Source organism: Aricia agestis, chromosome 2 (genome assembly GCF_905147365.1).
Source record: "Aricia agestis chromosome 2, ilAriAges1.1, whole genome shotgun sequence".
Taxonomy (NCBI): domain Eukaryota; kingdom Metazoa; phylum Arthropoda; class Insecta; order Lepidoptera; family Lycaenidae; genus Aricia; species Aricia agestis.
In genome coordinates this window covers 15,443,755-15,460,338 of record NC_056407.1, presented here as the reverse complement: position 1 = coordinate 15,460,338, position 16,584 = coordinate 15,443,755, and the positions used below count along the sequence as shown (strand labels likewise).

The 16,584-nt window shown below is 39.9% G+C and overlaps 1 protein-coding gene across 1 annotated transcript in view; it reads right to left on the bottom strand.

Annotated features, from left to right (window-relative positions):
* Positions 1-985: 985 nt before the first annotated feature.
* The window catches only part of LOC121737549 (nascent polypeptide-associated complex subunit alpha, muscle-specific form-like), a 55,129-nt gene continuing 39,530 nt past the window's right edge, over positions 986-16,584 (bottom strand). The window contains exons 9-11 of the mRNA XM_042129206.1: positions 16,106-16,453; positions 4,146-4,767; positions 986-1,990 (exon numbers count right to left, since the gene is read on the bottom strand). Of these exons, the coding sequence (XP_041985140.1) occupies positions 1,215-1,990; positions 4,146-4,767; positions 16,106-16,453 (1,746 nt within the window). The 3' untranslated portion in view covers positions 986-1,214. The remainder of the gene's footprint in view (positions 1,991-4,145; positions 4,768-16,105; positions 16,454-16,584) is intronic.

The following is a 16,584-nucleotide window of genomic DNA, read 5'->3' as shown; positions in this document are numbered from 1 at the left end:
AAAAAAGTAGCCTATGTCCTTTCTCAGGCTTTAGACTATCTGTATACAAAATTTCATTACAATTAGTTCGGTAGTTTTGGCGTGAAAGCGAGACAGACAGACAGACAGACAGCAGACAGACAGACAGAGATACTTTCGCATTTATAATATTAGTATAGATTTCAGTTGATTTAATGAAAGTTAAATTAAGGTTTACCATTTATGACGTATAAAAAAAATTACTGACTAGATCTCGTTCGAACCAATTTTCGTTGGTAGTTTTTGTAGTAATGTACATCATATATTTTTTTTAGACTTATCATGCCCCTACTTTAGAAGTTAGGGGGGGGGCACACATTTTACCACTTTGGAAGAGTGTCTCTCGGAAACTATTCAGGTTAGAAAAAAATGATTGTAGAAACCTCAATATGATTTTTGAAGACCTATCCATAGATACCCCATACGCATAGGTTAGATGAAAAAAGAAATTCTATTTATGTTGTATCTTTGGGGACCCCTAAATTTTTTTATAATTTTTCCATTTTTGTATCAAAATCTTAAAGCGCTTCACAGACTACATCTACTTACCAAGTTTCAATAGTATAAGCTCTTATAGTTTCGGAGAAAAGTGGCTGTGACATACGGAGGGACAGACAGACAGACAAAAAATAAAGCCCGGGAGCACGATTCATGGAATCATTGTATCACGATTGGAGGATAGCGGTGTGTGTAGGCGGGGCTAGCGTTTTGACAGTAGGCTCTTAAAGGGAACAAAGGGACATTTAATATCTCTATGGACATGAGGGAAAAAAGCGACTTTATTTTATAATATGTAGTGATAGTCTCACGTTTACGGCGCAGGTTGAAAATGAATTCGACCCATCGAAACTAATGCCAAATTACAATCTTGAAAGAGGAGTGAGGACGTGTTCAGCTCCGTGTCCTAAGTAAAGTAAATAAAACAAATATTAAAAAAAAATCACAATTTATAAAATGACTAAAAATATCTCTCAGTCTATAATATAAGTAAAGATTACATAACTCCCGGCTGGCATTCTGATAATATTCTAGGTATCAGAATGCCAGCCGGGAGTTGCTCTTGCACCCAGGAGTTGGTCTGATACCTCGTGCGCTGGGGCATGCGAGAGCCTGGAGAGAGCGGTGCGGGCGACAGTATCGGTAGCGCTCCATGTCACTCCTCAAAGTTGCCGCGATTAACACACAAACTATAATTATTAAAACTTTCCATTCGTTAAACAGAACATCTTCTCAATCGCGGGAGCCGCGGGTGGCGCGGACGGCTCGGGGGAGTCGGGCTCGCTGAGCACGCGCTGCAGCTCGGCGAAGAGGCGCGGCGGCGCCGGCTTGACGGTGCGGAAGGGTGAGCAGCGGAGCGGGCGGCCCGCGCGAGCCAGCCGCCGCGCCGCCGCCGCGCCGTTGACCGCCGTCAGCACCGGTACCCACCCCCCGTCTCCCAGCCGCCGCTGCAGCGCCTTGTTCACCACGCGCAAGTCACCGCCGCCGCCCGGGGCGCTCTCGTACGTGAGCGGCGCGACGCCGGAGCGCACGAGCGGGCCGGCGCCGCCGCGGATGACGGCCGGCGCGTCGTCGGCACCGCCCGCCACCCGGGCGAAGGACTTGACCTGTATCTTGGTCGGAGCGGGGGCCGGGGGGCGCGGGCCGGCGAGCACGGCGACGCAGGTGCACAGGTCGCACTTGGGCGCGGCGGGCGAGCACTCGCACACCAGCAGCTCATGCAGCGGCGCGGGCGGTTCGGGCGGCAGCAGGAGGCGCGCGGGTTCGGCGAGGGGCGTGGCATCGGCGGGAGCCCAGTAGGCGGGCGCGGCGGCGGGCAGGGCGTCGCTGGTGACGATGATGTAGTCGCCCAGCAGCGTCCACAGCGGCTCGGCGGCGTCGAGGCGGTACACGGGGCCGCGGGGGCAGAGCGCCTGCGCGAGGTACTCGGCCGCGGTGAGGCTCCGGTGCAGGCTGAGGACGACGCCCCGCCCTCCTGTGCGGAAGCGACGAGCGTTAAAATATTATAATCTCGCGGAAACGTACATTTTATAAGCTCGGAGGGTACCTATGACCTACAAAGAACCACCGACTGAGTGAACGAGAGCGTCGTATTTCATACATTTCACACTCATTTCACGTACGTACTTTCACTTTTGGTAAAAATTCTCCCCCCATTAAAAATATTGGTGGTCGAGACGGTGGGCAGACCGCTCGTAGTTACTTCGACATAATTATCCCGGGCAGTCTTATCTCGTTGTAACTTATATTTTACGAGCTTTTGCCCGCGGCTTCGCTCGCGTTAAGAAGTATTATTATATACAAACTTTCATCCCCTACTTTAACCCTTTGGGGTTGGAATTTATCAAAATCCTTTCTTAGCGGATGCCTCCGTCATAACATCTACATCTTCATGCAAAATTTCAGCCCTATCCGTCCAGTGGTTTGGGCTGTGCGTTGATAGATCACCATGTCAGTCAGTCACCTTTGAGTTTTATATATAACGGCGTGCGCGATTCTTGTCTATTGGCAACTTATTTTGAGATAAGTTTCATAATGTATGTTATCTGTTGGAGCGGCCAGTACCGGATGGGGTTTTGAGTGACGCTGTCGAACTGACGATAGATATTTGAGAGGTGACAACCGTCACCTGAAAAATATCAGAATTATTGTGAATGTCGGAAGGCACGGTGTATGCTCCCAAGACCATTGGCTCCAAATCTGACGATATCTGGTTAATCATAGCTTTATTTCAGCACCTAATGTACGCCCACAATCATGGAGGATGAATGCAATGTTATTCCACAGTCATTGAATCAGTTTCTAATACCGCTCGACGATCCGATATATATATAGATGTTTATCTTTAAACGAACATCGAGTAATGTATCGCGTACGATGAGTACCGTACAGGAAATCGATTCACAGGCAGACGGCGGACCTACGTCATCCGTTCGGGTTACGTCGACTCAATTGACAACATTTCAAAATTTAACATTGCTTTTTTATTCTTTTAAATGAAAGTAGACTTAAAATAAGGCGACAAGTGTTTCTTCCTTTTTCAAAATTATGTTTTTAAGATACCTAAAAAATAGATTTTAATCCTTCGTATTCTAAAGAGACGTAAGCGCCAAGTGACGTCATGTTTACGTCTGAACGCGCGAACGGTTAATTCCATTACACTTTACAAAAGAAAAAATCTGTCAATGTAAGTTTGTTACGTTTATTAGGACGTCTGTCAATGTCATCGTCAACCTGGAGGATAGGTAACCAATGAGGTAACGTTATTTTTTAGAACTGTCATTGTTGACAGGTGACGGTGACGGTGACGGTTTTTTTATGCATACAACATGAAGTTGTTTTTTTAAAACTATTTTACACCAGACAAGTAATATGTATGATATTATGCCGTAAGTATGACGTCACAGCGTATTTTTCAGTTTTTCTTTATTTTCTCAGTAAATAAGCAATATAAAAAAATTTTGAATTAAAAAAAAATAAGAAACGATATTTTTTATTTTAAGGCTTAAAAATTTTGAAATGTTGTAAATAATAGTCGTCATCTGTCAGTCGGGTTCGAGTAAACGCGACAAAATTACGCGGGTCCGCGATCTGCCTAAGGGGTGATTTCACCAAAGAAATGGAACGCGTTCAAAGCACTCTGAACCGGTTCAAAACGTATAAACGCGATTATGACATCGAAATGCATTTCACCAGCATAAACTGAACGCGTTCACAGCAAATCCGAGTTTTATTTTCTGAATGCCCAAAGTCCGAAGTTTAACGTCATAAAACCCGTTCAAGCCCTGTCATGGCGGAACGAAAAAATTGTCAAGATTTCAAACGCATGTGTCAAGATCATGCGTTTGTTAGTTTATGTATTGTTTCTTGCTAATTCGTAGTTAAAATAACGTGAAAAGGCTTTAAAATGATGAAAACATGTAAAATAATCGCGTGACGTCACGTAAACTTAGATTTAAAAATCGCGATCAAAAGAAGTTTGTGAAATCCAATCGAAACAAAACGAGATTTTACGTCGCAGCATGAACGCGTTCAATGGGAACAAAGTTTTATAACACTAAGTTTTATGTGTGTTTGGTGAAATCCCACCTAAGAATCGATTTCCCTCGATCTATGAATGAATCGTGTACCTGTGTCCTCGTCCACCACGTACAGTACCGCACTGTCCGCTCGGCCCGCGCCGCTCGCCGACGAGCACGTGTTGGGCGCGGCCGCCCCCCGCGCCCGGCCCCCCGCGCCCGCTAGCGACGTGACGCTCGCGATGATCGGCATCCGCAGCGCGGTGTCTAAGGAGTCGTCGCCCGGGACGGTCGGCGGCGTCCGCCGCGTCGTCTCGAATTGCGCCGCGACCGGCGAATCCTTCGGTGAGTCTTTGACGGGGATGAACGCATCGAACGGAGGGGGCGACGGCGTTGGCGGCGTCGGCTTCACGTTCTCGGTGAGCGGCGGCTCGTCGTCGTCGCTGACGGTGACGAGGTCGCCAGGGTCAGCGGTCATGGTGCAATAGATGTCGCTGACTGCGCGCGTGGGGCGGGCGGGGCGCGGGGGGCGCAGGGGACAGGCAGGCAGGGTGAAGTACTGGGCCATGATGTTCTTCTGGCGTTCCCACTCCTGGTGCGGGGAAAGCGGCGGCGGCGGCGGCGGCGCCCACTTCCACTTCTCGAGCGGCTTTCGCGCGTAGCGCCGACGCTTGCGGCTCGACGATTTATCGCTGCTGCGAGATTTCTTTGACTTTTTCTTCCTCTTGGAGGCCTGAAACACGTTGTATTTAAATTTACATAATATTTTGTATGAACCTAGTTTTTATTATTATTATTAAAAGCTTTTATTTAACTTGCTCTGTATGTATGTAAGTATGTACGAGTATGTTACGGTAGAATTTTGGAACTCAATTTTGAAGTAGATATATTTAACCGATTGAGCTGAAATTTTGCCTACTCGTTAAGTTTGGATGACCATGCACGATATGGTATGTGACATCACTCTAAATCCAATATGGCCGCCGACCATCCAAGATGGCGAAATAATTATTTTCTATGCAGTCCTACAATATGGGTATTAAATGAAAGAGTTTTATGAGAGTAACTCGAAAACGAATGTAATTTCATTCTACATCCAATATGGCGGCTCATCCAAGATACGAGTATGGGAATAGTTGTTTTTAATGCACTTCTGCAATATGGGTATCAAATGAAAGGGCTTATTGAGAGTAACTCGGAAACGAATGTAATGTCATTCTATATCCAACAATTATGGCAGCTTAGCCAAGATAGGGATTCCCCTGATTTTGATACCCATATTACAGAAGTGCTTTAAAATAACTATTCAGTTATTTTAAAGCACTTCTGCAATATGGGTATCAAATAAAAGGGCTCATTGAGAGTAAATTGAAAAGTAATAGTCAGGTCGTGTCGTGTCGTGATGTGACGTGACGTGTCGTGTCATGTCATGTCGTGGCGTGACTTTACGCGAAGGGACGTGACGTTAAGTGACGTGCAGTGACGTGAGTTGACCTGAGTCGTGACGTGACGTGCAGTGACATGACGTGACGTTAAGAGTCGTATCGTGTCGCGACAAGCTTTTATTATCATGCAAATTATATAAAATATTGAGGATTAAAACTTAATAGTTAAATTTTTTAAGGAGAAATTTGTTTTCTTTTTTTTAGACTATATAAATAAAAGCTTTTTTCAAAAAGTTTTTTGTTTATAATTTATTTTTTTAATAAAAAAATCGTAGGTCGTCCGTGGAAGCCGATAGCTTCGTAAGTATATAATACTAGACGTTCCGCGCGGCTTCGCCCGCGTAAATTAGATATTTCACAGAACAATTAGTCTACAAAAATACGCCTATGATCCTTCACGTGGCCTACTTCTTATCTGATCCAAATAACAGAAAAAATGCTCTACTAGAGCATTCGTGAGATAAGCACTTTCAAATAATTTCCCCCGTTTTATCCACATTTTCCTCTCTTTCTTCGCTCCTGTTAGTCCTAGCGTAATAAAATATAGCCTATAGCCTTCCACGATGACTGGGCTATCTAACACTAAAATAATTTTTCAAATCGGACCAGTAGTTCCTGAGATTTGCGCGTTCAAATAAGCCCTTTCAAATAATTTCCCCGTTTTTCCCACATTTTCCTCTATTTCTTGCATGCTTGATGCTATGAGCACTAGAGAAATAATCAGCGACTAATTGGATTTATTGGGTACCATCGGCCACATGCGTCGTTACTTAAAATACTTTACGCGTGCCGTCTGTGTAAGTATGAACTCCTCCAAATGTGCAGTTTTATATTTGTTTCTATTGTGCTCATTGCCAAGCCACTATAATAATTATAAAATAAAGAAAGCTATTGATACATTTACTGAATGTTGATTTAAATTACAAAATAAGTTGAAGGCTTGGCTTGAATGTGATCTGAAAACTTTTTACGACAGAAGTATTGAATAGCTATGCAATATTTTGCTTGGCTCCTTTTACATTTCATGTTTTGATGGGATTTCATTTCTTTTTTTGAAGGTTTTTTTTCTTTTCTTTTCAGGTCACGTTGTAACTTTTCTGTACTTAGCTTAGCACCCATTCCCTATCTCCTTTATATTTTTAACCGACTTCCAAAAACGAGGAGGTTATACGTTCGGCTGTGGATATGTTCGGCTATATATTTTTTTTATGTATGTTCAACGATTACTCTGCCGGCTGTAAACCGATTTTCAAAATTTTTGTTTTATTGTATAGGGTATTACTCCAATTTGGTACCATGTTCAGAAAAATGGTAACCTGATGATGGGATCCATGAGTAATCGAGGGAACTCCTTTTTTGGTTTCATATGAAGTATTCCAGTCATATGTTACTAAAAAGTAAGATTTTGCACCAGAATATTATACCATGGTTCAAAGGTGGTGAACAGAACTCCTTTCTCCTTATAGATACATGTTTGGGGGTTTCGGCGATGTCTTAAGAACTGAAAGCATATACTACTATGCAAATTTCATTAATCATCATCATCATCACCACCATTCTACCATACATCCATGAGTAATCGAGGGAACTCCTCAAAATTTATATGGAAACATATAGTGATTTCAATTTTTTAATAAGTAACCTAAGCATATGCTACCGAAAAGCAAGATTTTGCAATAAGTAATACCGATAGTTCCGAAGGTGCTAAGAGAACTCCGGGTTCCTTATAAATACAAGTTTGGGGGTTTCGGAGTTGGTTTAAGAACTGAAAGCATATGCTACTATGCAAGTTACATTCATCATCATCTGTCAGTGACTGGTGGTAGTGATAATCTACCACCAGTCACCACATCATCAAATATCTAATTATAACCCTTATTATTGGTACTTTTAATCGTCTTTAAGAACGAAACCCGAATTTGTCGAACGATTTACAAAATTATAATGTTATTTCAATGTAAATGCGAATCATTTACATTGAAATAACATTATAATTTTGTAAATCGTTCGACAAATTCGTCAATCTTGGTGTTTAGGTTACCAATTTGATAATAAGATCTATAAGGTATTCTCCTTAACATTTATAAGGACGATTATAGTTATATTTGAGCATAATATTATATTATGTTGAGCTGCTGATGAGTTTCCATGAATGTAATAATAGAAATAAATTCACTGAACAGTACTTTAGAGCCTTTAAAGACAGGAGTATGAATATTAATTTTATCATTGCTTGATTTCTTAATCAAGCAATGATAAAATTAATATTCATTCAGAGCGAGCTGTCGGATCCAAAGTCACTAAGTATAACACATTAGCTCGTACAAAAAACCAGCTTATTAAATATTATGACTAAAAAGAGTGAAATTATTATTTTTAACAAAAAATTAAAACCGACTTCCAGGGTAAAAAAAATAATAATTTATAATGAGCAAAAAGTGTTAAATAATTCTTACTCTTTAATGTGCCTTATGCATAACTCTCCTAAACCTCAACTATTTCTAAGTACACAATCTTCATTATTTTGAAGTACTATAATAACTAACTTGCAGCCTTTTGTGCGTCAAATAAATAATATGCAGTCGAAACTCATAAGTAGAACTGTTCTTGCAAAGTTACAAACATAACAATCTAGGGGCACGGGAGTGCCCCCGCCAAGATGATCCAAGCGAAGCGCGCAAGGGCACTACCTACCTTTTCTCGAAACGTTTCGTCGTATTTTTGAACCCTCGTAACTTTGGTTTGAATAATGCTAGATAGTTAAAATTTTTAAGATATAATGACATGGGTATAATTATAAAATGCGCAAAGTTTGAATATCGTAGCTATTATACTTTAGATTTTATAGGTGTCCAAAAACCCACAATTTGGTCACTGACTCACCGATCATCAAAACTGTTAGGGTACTTCCTGAAGTCTCAGGAAGCTGAAATTTGGTATGTAATATAATATTGGTACTGAAACAACAAAAAAATTATCAAACTCAACTTAACCTATATCCGTACCATTATAGAGCAAAATTAGGCAAAAAAATGTGTTTTTTGTATGGGAGCCCCCCTTAATTTTTTATTTTATTTTAATATTATTATTAAATATTAAAGTAGATATATAACTAAGGACTTTGAGAAAAATTCAAGTACCTACCTATGGCCATTATTGATATAGAGCAAAAAAGGCAAAAAAATCACGTTTGTTGTATGGGAGCCCCCCTTAAATATTAATTTTATTTTTTTTTCAGTATTTGTTGTTACAGCGGCAACAGATATACATAATCTGTGAAAATTTCAATTCTCTAGCTATTACCGTTCTTGAGTTACAGCCTGGAGACAGACAGACAGATAGACGGACAGACGGAAAGACAACGAACTCTTAGTAATAGGGTCGCGCATTTACCTTTTGGGTACGTAAGTACGTAAGTCCAAAGAATAGTCGTAGCACAGAGTACTATAATACTGTCGTAGTCTTAGCATTTTTTTGCAAATATTTAATTAATAAGAATATTCCATTAAATATAATAATAATAATTACTTAACTATCAATCTATTTCAAGTTTACTTATACTTGAAACAGCTTGATTAGGAATTTTAGGATAATTATTATTTATTAGTTATTTGTATAGTAGGTCTTAAAATATATTATTTTTTATGCAAACAACATCGGTTTACGGTTAGTTAGAAACAAAAACGCAACTTCGAAAGTTAAACGGCTATACCAAACAACTTCGCGTCATCGATAGTGCGATGTAGGTGCCCAACAGTGACATCTATTGTCGATTAGACTGCATTAACAACTATATGAAACTGGTCGTGTAAGCTATATCGCGATGTAGACGACCAGCAGCGACATCTATTATTATCAAAAGGAAAAAATTGCAAAAAATCACGTTTGTTGTATGAGAGCCCCCCAAAACATTAATTTTATTTTGTTTTGAGTATTTGTTGCTACAGCGGCAACAGAAATAATATATCATCGATGAAAATTTCAACTATCTAGCTTCTACCGTTCTGAGATACATTCAAGAGACAGACTGACAGACGGACAGCGGACAGACAATGAAGTCTAGTAATAGGGTTCCGTTTTTACGCTCTGGGTATTCCGTACCCAGAGCGTAAAAACGGACGAACACGGAACGAACGAACGGAACGAAAAACCTAAAAGAAATACACCCAAAAAAATATAAAATCGGCCAAGTGCGAGTCGGACTTGCGCACGAAGGGTTCCGTACCGTTATAGAGCGAAAGTAGGGGAAAAAATTGTGTTTTTGTATGTGATTAACCTTAATTATTTATTTTATTTCAATTTTATTATCAAATATAAAATACGTATATAATTGAGGATTTTGTGAAAATTTCAAGTGCCTTAATGTTGCCATTATGGAATACGAGCCGAAAAGGCCAAAAAAATTACGTTTGTTGTATGGGAGTCTACTAACTCTACACATTAGTCAAAATTGGTGGCTTGGCCATTTTGTTATTCGTCAGGGCTTTGAACTTAATATACCGCAACTAATGAAAAATGGCCAGGCCACCGATTTTGACTAATGTGTAGAATTTTTAGATTCTTCTCGTGCGGCTGACACATTATATTATTATCAAATGACGACCGACGAAGACGAATCGACGACCTCTGTGGCTCAGTGGTGAGCGCGTTGGTAGCTCAAGCCGGGGGTCGCGGGTTCGAATCCCGCCGACGGAACAAAAAGTTTTCAATGTTCCTGGGTCTGGATGTGTATTAAATATGTGTATGATATAATAAAAATCTTAAATATATGTATAGTATAAAAATATTAAATATATTTCCGTTGTCTGGTACCTGTAACACAAGTCCTTTAGGTACTTAGCACGGGGTCAGACTGACGTGGTGTGAAGCGTCCATAGATATTATTATTATTATTATTATTATTAAATATTTTGGCGCGCTTTAGTGTAAAATTAAGGTTTTTAGATTTAGGGCTGAGTATGTAAGGTTTGAAACTTGGCTCTACATGAGATCTCACTACTTTTTGACACGATGAACTTAATATTACGTTCTCATCTTGGCTACATTTTTACATGAAAATGTTTTTGGTGGTATCTTTTATTTTATTTAATAAAGTATTATATTATTATTATATTATTTTTTAATTTCAGTTTTTAGGTTTCCCTGCCCAAAGGATGAAAACGGGACCATTATTAATAAGTCTTCGCTGTCTGTCCGTCGTACATCCGTATGTCACCACTCACCAGGCTGGTTCTCGAGAATCGCAATAGCTAGATAGTTGCAATTTTCACAAATTATGTATTTATGGCGTCGTTATAAAAGCTAATAGTCCAATCAAAATAAAATAATTTATTAATGGGAGGCCTCATACAACAAACACGATTTTTTTTCCCTTTTTTGCTCTATATCCATGATGGTAACACTAAGGTTTTTTAAATTTTCAGAAAATGATCAATTGTGTTTTAAGTTTAATAATTAATATTATTATTAATTTTTATAAATTAAATAAACTTATTATTTAAGGGGGGCTCCCATACAAATTTACGGTACGGAACCCTATGTACGCCAGTCCGACTCGCAATTGGCTGGTTTCATAATTTTTCCTTTCATTGTGAATAAAGACCTATCCGGGTACCAAATTTCAAGGTTCTAGGTGTGCTAGAAGTACCTTAGAATTTTGATGATCTGTCAGCCAGTGAGTGACAAAACATAGTAACTTTGACCATCCGTAACTATTAAACTGTTTATCGAAATCCTACTAATATTATAAAGGCGAAAGTTTGTTTGGATGTATGGATGTGTGGATGTATGGATGTTTGTTACTCTTTCACGCAAAAACTACTGAACGGATTTTAATGAAACTTTACAATAATATAGCTTATACATCAGAATAACACATAGGCTACAATTTTAACCGACTTTCAAAATGGGGGAGGTGTTATGTTCGTTTTTTTATATTCAACGATTACTCCGCCGTTTGTTAACTGATTTTCAAAATGTTTCTTTTGGTATATAGGGTATTATCCCAATTTGGTATTATATTCACAAAAGTGGTGATCTGATGAAGGATCCATAAGTAATCGAGGGAACTCCTCAAAACTTATAGGGAAACATGTGGTGACTTCGGTTTCGTGAGAAGTATTCTAAGCATATGCTACCAACAAGTAAAATTTTGCACCGAGATATACCTGGTATACCGTGGTTCGGAAGGTGCTGAGAGAACTCCTGATTCTTTATAGATACAAGTTTGGGAGTTTCGGCGTTGTTTTAATAACAGAAAGCATATGCTACTATGCAAATTACATTCATCATCATCATCATCACTACCACAATTATACCATTTCATAGTCTTTTAGATCGAGACTCGAGTTTGTCAAGCGATAATTAAAAAAATCTATACCTACCTAATATTATAAACCTGAAGAGTATGTTTGCTTGAACGCGTCAATCTCAGGAACTACAGGTCCGATTTAAAAACTTATCTCAGTGTTAGATAGATCATTTATCGAGTAAGACTATAGGCTATATTATATTATCACGCTAAGACTAATACGACCGAAGAAACTCAGGAAAATGTGGGAAAAACGGGGGAAATATTTTTTATGGGAAAATGTACGGTTTCTGTAAAATTCCTAATTTACGCGGGCGAAGCCGCGCGGGACATCTAGTTTCATATAATTTGGAGGTTAAGCTAGTTTTAATACTTGCTCCTAGTGACCGAAATTCTAAATCCCTAGCTTTGTTAACATCGAAGATAAAGGCGGTGTGAAATAGCCACGAACCGCTTCGAGAAAAGTATGGTACGGCCGTGTCTTTGCTAAAAAGCTTGGCTGGGGCACTGCCGTGCCCCTAGATATTAATACGTGAGCCAAAAAGGTAGGTGAATGAAATTTTGCACAGTTATCCTACTAATATTATAAAGGTGAAAGTTTGTTTGGATGTATGAATGTATGGATGTGTGGATGTATGGATGTTTGTTACTCTTTCACGCAAAAACTACTGAACGGATTTTAATGAAACTTTACAATAATATAGCTTATACATCAGAATAACACATAGGCTACAATTTTAACCGACTTTCAAAATGGGGGAGGTGTTATGTTTGTTTTCTTATATTCAACGATTACTCCGCCGTTTGTTAACCGATTTTCAAAATTTTTCTTTTGTTATATAGGGTATGGTATTATATTATATTCACAAAAGTGGTGATCTGATGAAGGATCCATAAGTAATCGAGGGAACTCCTCAAAACTTATAGGGAAACATGTGGTGACTTCGGTTTCGTGAGAAGTGTTCTAAGCATATGCTATCAACAAGTAAGATTTTGCACCGAGATATACCTGGTATACCGTGGTTCGGAAGGTGCTTAGAGAACTCCTGATTCTTTATATATACAAGTTTGGAAGTTTCGGAGTTGTTTTAAGAATAGAAAGCATATGCTACTATGCAAATTACATCATCATCATCATCATCATCATCATCACTACCATATTATACCATTTCAAAGTCTTTTAGATCGAGACTCGAGTTTGTCAAGCGATAATTAAAAAAAATCTATACCTACCTAATATTATAAACCTGAAGAGTATGTTTGCTTGAACGCGTCAATCTCAGGAACTACAGGTCCGATTTAAAAAATTATCTCAGTGTTAGATAGATCATTTATCGAGTGAGACTATAGGCTATATTATATTATCACGCTAAGACTTTAATACGACCGAAGAAACTCAGGAAAATGTGGGAAAAACGGAGGAAATATTTTTATGGGAAAATGTACGGTTTCTGTAAAATTCCTAATTTACGCGGGCGAAGCCGCGCGGGACATCTAGTTTCATATAATTTGGAGGTTAAGCTAGTTTTAATACTTGCTCCTAGTGACCGAAATTCTAAATCCCTAGCTTTGTTAACATCGAAGATAAAGGCGGTGTGAAATAGCCGCGAACCGCTTCGAGAAAAGTATGGTACGGCCGTGTCTTTGCTAAAAAGCTTGGCTGGGGCACTGCCGTGCCCCTAGATATTAATACGTGAGCCAAAAAGGTAGGTGAATGAAATTTTGCACAGTTATCCTACTAATATTATAAAGGTGAAAGTTTGTTTGGATGTATGAATGTATGGATGTGTGGATGTATGGATGTTTGTTACTCTTTCACGCAAAAACTACTGAACGGATTTTAATGAAACTTTACAATAATATAGCTTATACATCAGAATAACACATAGGCTACAATTTTAACCGACTTTCAAAATGGGGGAGGTGTTATGTTCGTTTTCTTATATTCAACGATTACTCCGCCGTTTGTTAACCTATTTTCAAAATTTTTCTTTTGTTATATAGGGTATGGTATTATATTATATTCACAAAAGTGGTGATCTGATGAAGGATCCATAAGTAATCGAGGGAACTCCTCAAAACTTATAGGGAAACATGTGGTGACTTCGGTTTCGTGAGAAGTGTTCTAAGCATATGCTATCAACAAGTAAGATTTTGCACCGAGATATACCTGGTATACCGTGGTTCGGAAGGTGCTTAGAGAACTCCTGATTCTTTATATATACAAGTTTGGGAGTTTCGGAGTTGTTTTAAGAATAGAAAGCATATGCTACTATGCAAATTACATCATCATCATCATCATCATCATCATCATCATCACTACCATATTATACCATTTCAAAGTCTTTTAGATCGAGACTCGAGTTTGTCAAGCGATAATTAAAAAAAAATCTATACCTACCTAATATTATAAACCTGAAGAGTATGTTTGCTTGAACGCGTCAATCTCAGGAACTGCAGGTCCGATTTAAAAAATTATCTCAGTGTTAGATAGATCATTTATCGAGTGAGACTATAGGCTATATTATATTATCACGCTAAGACTTTAATACGACCGAAGAAACTCAGGAAAATGTGGGAAAAACGGAGGAAATATTTTTTATGGGAAAATGTACGGTTTCTGTAAAATTCCTAACTTACGCGGGCGAAGCCGCGCGGCACATCTAGTAATTTATATGGTGAATTAGTGCATCGAGCTAATATTATTTTGAAATTATGCTTTTATCATACATTTTTTAAACAAATAAAACATTACACACACTACAACACACACACTAAGAAAAATGACAGATTTTTGAGTGACAAGCCTATACATACGAATTATACTCTTTTATTTATGGTTGAAGTCTGTTGACAACAAGGTGACAAATTGAAAATGGATTAGTTTTTTTTTATTGAATCGATACTATTAGACAATACTTACATGGCCAGTCTGAGATCAGCTGAGTCCCAGAGACAAGAGTTGAAAAAAATATATGATAAAGACAATATTTTTTTACAAAATATAGGTAGTAGTCTTAATGTCGTTGAAACTAAGGTCGAATTTCGACCATTGGGCGATCTCTAGTACCTATTAATGATTCTAAGATTCCTGGATTTCCTGGAGAATGGGCTAAGGGAATAAGCAGAAGAGAATAGGGGTAGGGAATAAGGTATAGGGTGCAGCTGGGCCTCCGCTAAACTCACTCACTAGACGAAATACAGCACAAGCGCTGTTTCATGCCGGTTTTCTGTGAGTCTGTGGTCTCTCATGTCTAACACGTATTTCTAATTTGTCACAAGAAGTATTTTAAACCATTTTCAATTTTGTATCTAGCACAAGAAACGGGGGTGTCTCATACTAACATCCACCCTCTGTATCAAGGAGATGGGATAGGTTAGGTTGGGTTTGATCCGAGAGGGTCGCGATGCGCTGCGTACTCTTCCCGCATCGCGACACCAAAGTGGAAGGGCCTCAGTTCGGCCACGGAGCCTGTATGGGCTCGAGGCGCCTGCTGGTGACAAGCAGGCACACGCACGCAGAACTGCGGAAAGAAAGCTCGCGCGTTCTCGCAATCCTGCGTGCGAAGAGTGGAAGAGTATAGACGGGTTTTAGTGGGTAGGGCTGCGGTCAATTCACCATCTTTACGGCCGCAGCGAGTCCTACATACCCGGGGGAGTTGTCCCCAAACCCTCCGGCATGCCCAACAGCATTCCCCGTCTCAAAAAAGAAAAAAGTTGGGTTTGATAATTTTTTTTCTTGTTTCTGTACTAATATTGTGTTACATACCAAATATCAGCTTTCTAAGACTTCAGGAAGTTCCCTATCAATTTTGATGATCGGCGAGTCAGTTCCAAAATTGTGGGTTTTTGGACACCCATAAAATCTAAAGTATAATAGCTACGATATTCAAACTTTGCGCATTTCATTATTACACTCATGTCATTATATTTTAAAAATTTGAACTATCTGAGATAATCCAAACCAAAGTTACAAAGAAAAAAGAAACGTTTCGAGAAAAGGTAGGTGCCCTTGCGCTTCGCTTGGCTCGCCTTGGCGAGGGCACTACTGTGCACCATCTGGGTGTAACTATCAATTTATATGATTGCTGACACGTAAACTTCTGGGATATGGACACGCTTAGGGAGTCCCTAGGCATGTCCATAATCCAGAAGTTATATGTCAATCCCTAGCAGGGAATTATATTTACTTTTTGGGGATCTTTTTAAGAGATTTCAAAATGTAATTTTTTACAAAAATAGTCAATACAACCTTTGTAGAATGAGCTCCTGAGGAAAATAGACACCAAATAGATAAAATATAATAAAATGTGTACCGCTCCACCGCCGCGGTCGGGTGCACGAGGTCTGGGTGCCTCTGAGTCCGAGATGTCTATGACTAGCACATCCGGCGACGTGGGGCACGACGCGGGGCTCGACGCGCGGCATGGCACGGGGCTCGACGCGAGGCATGGCACGGGGCTCGACGCGGTGCACGGCACGGGACTTGACGCGGGGCTCAACGCGGGGAACGTCGCGAGGCTCGGCGCGGGGCAAGGCACGATGTTCGGCGCGGGGCACGGTGCGGAACTCGGTGCAGGGCACGACGCGGGGCACGGCGCGAAGCTCGGCTCGGGGTACAGCGCGGGGCTCGGCGCGGGGGAGAGCGATCGCTCGTGCTTAACCTCCAGAGATGCAATTTATTATAAATAATCCATTACATTTTTTATACTAATCTACACTACTATTATAAAGATTTGATTGTTTGTTTGTTTGTCTTGAATAGGCTCCGAAACTACTGGACCGATTTGAAAGA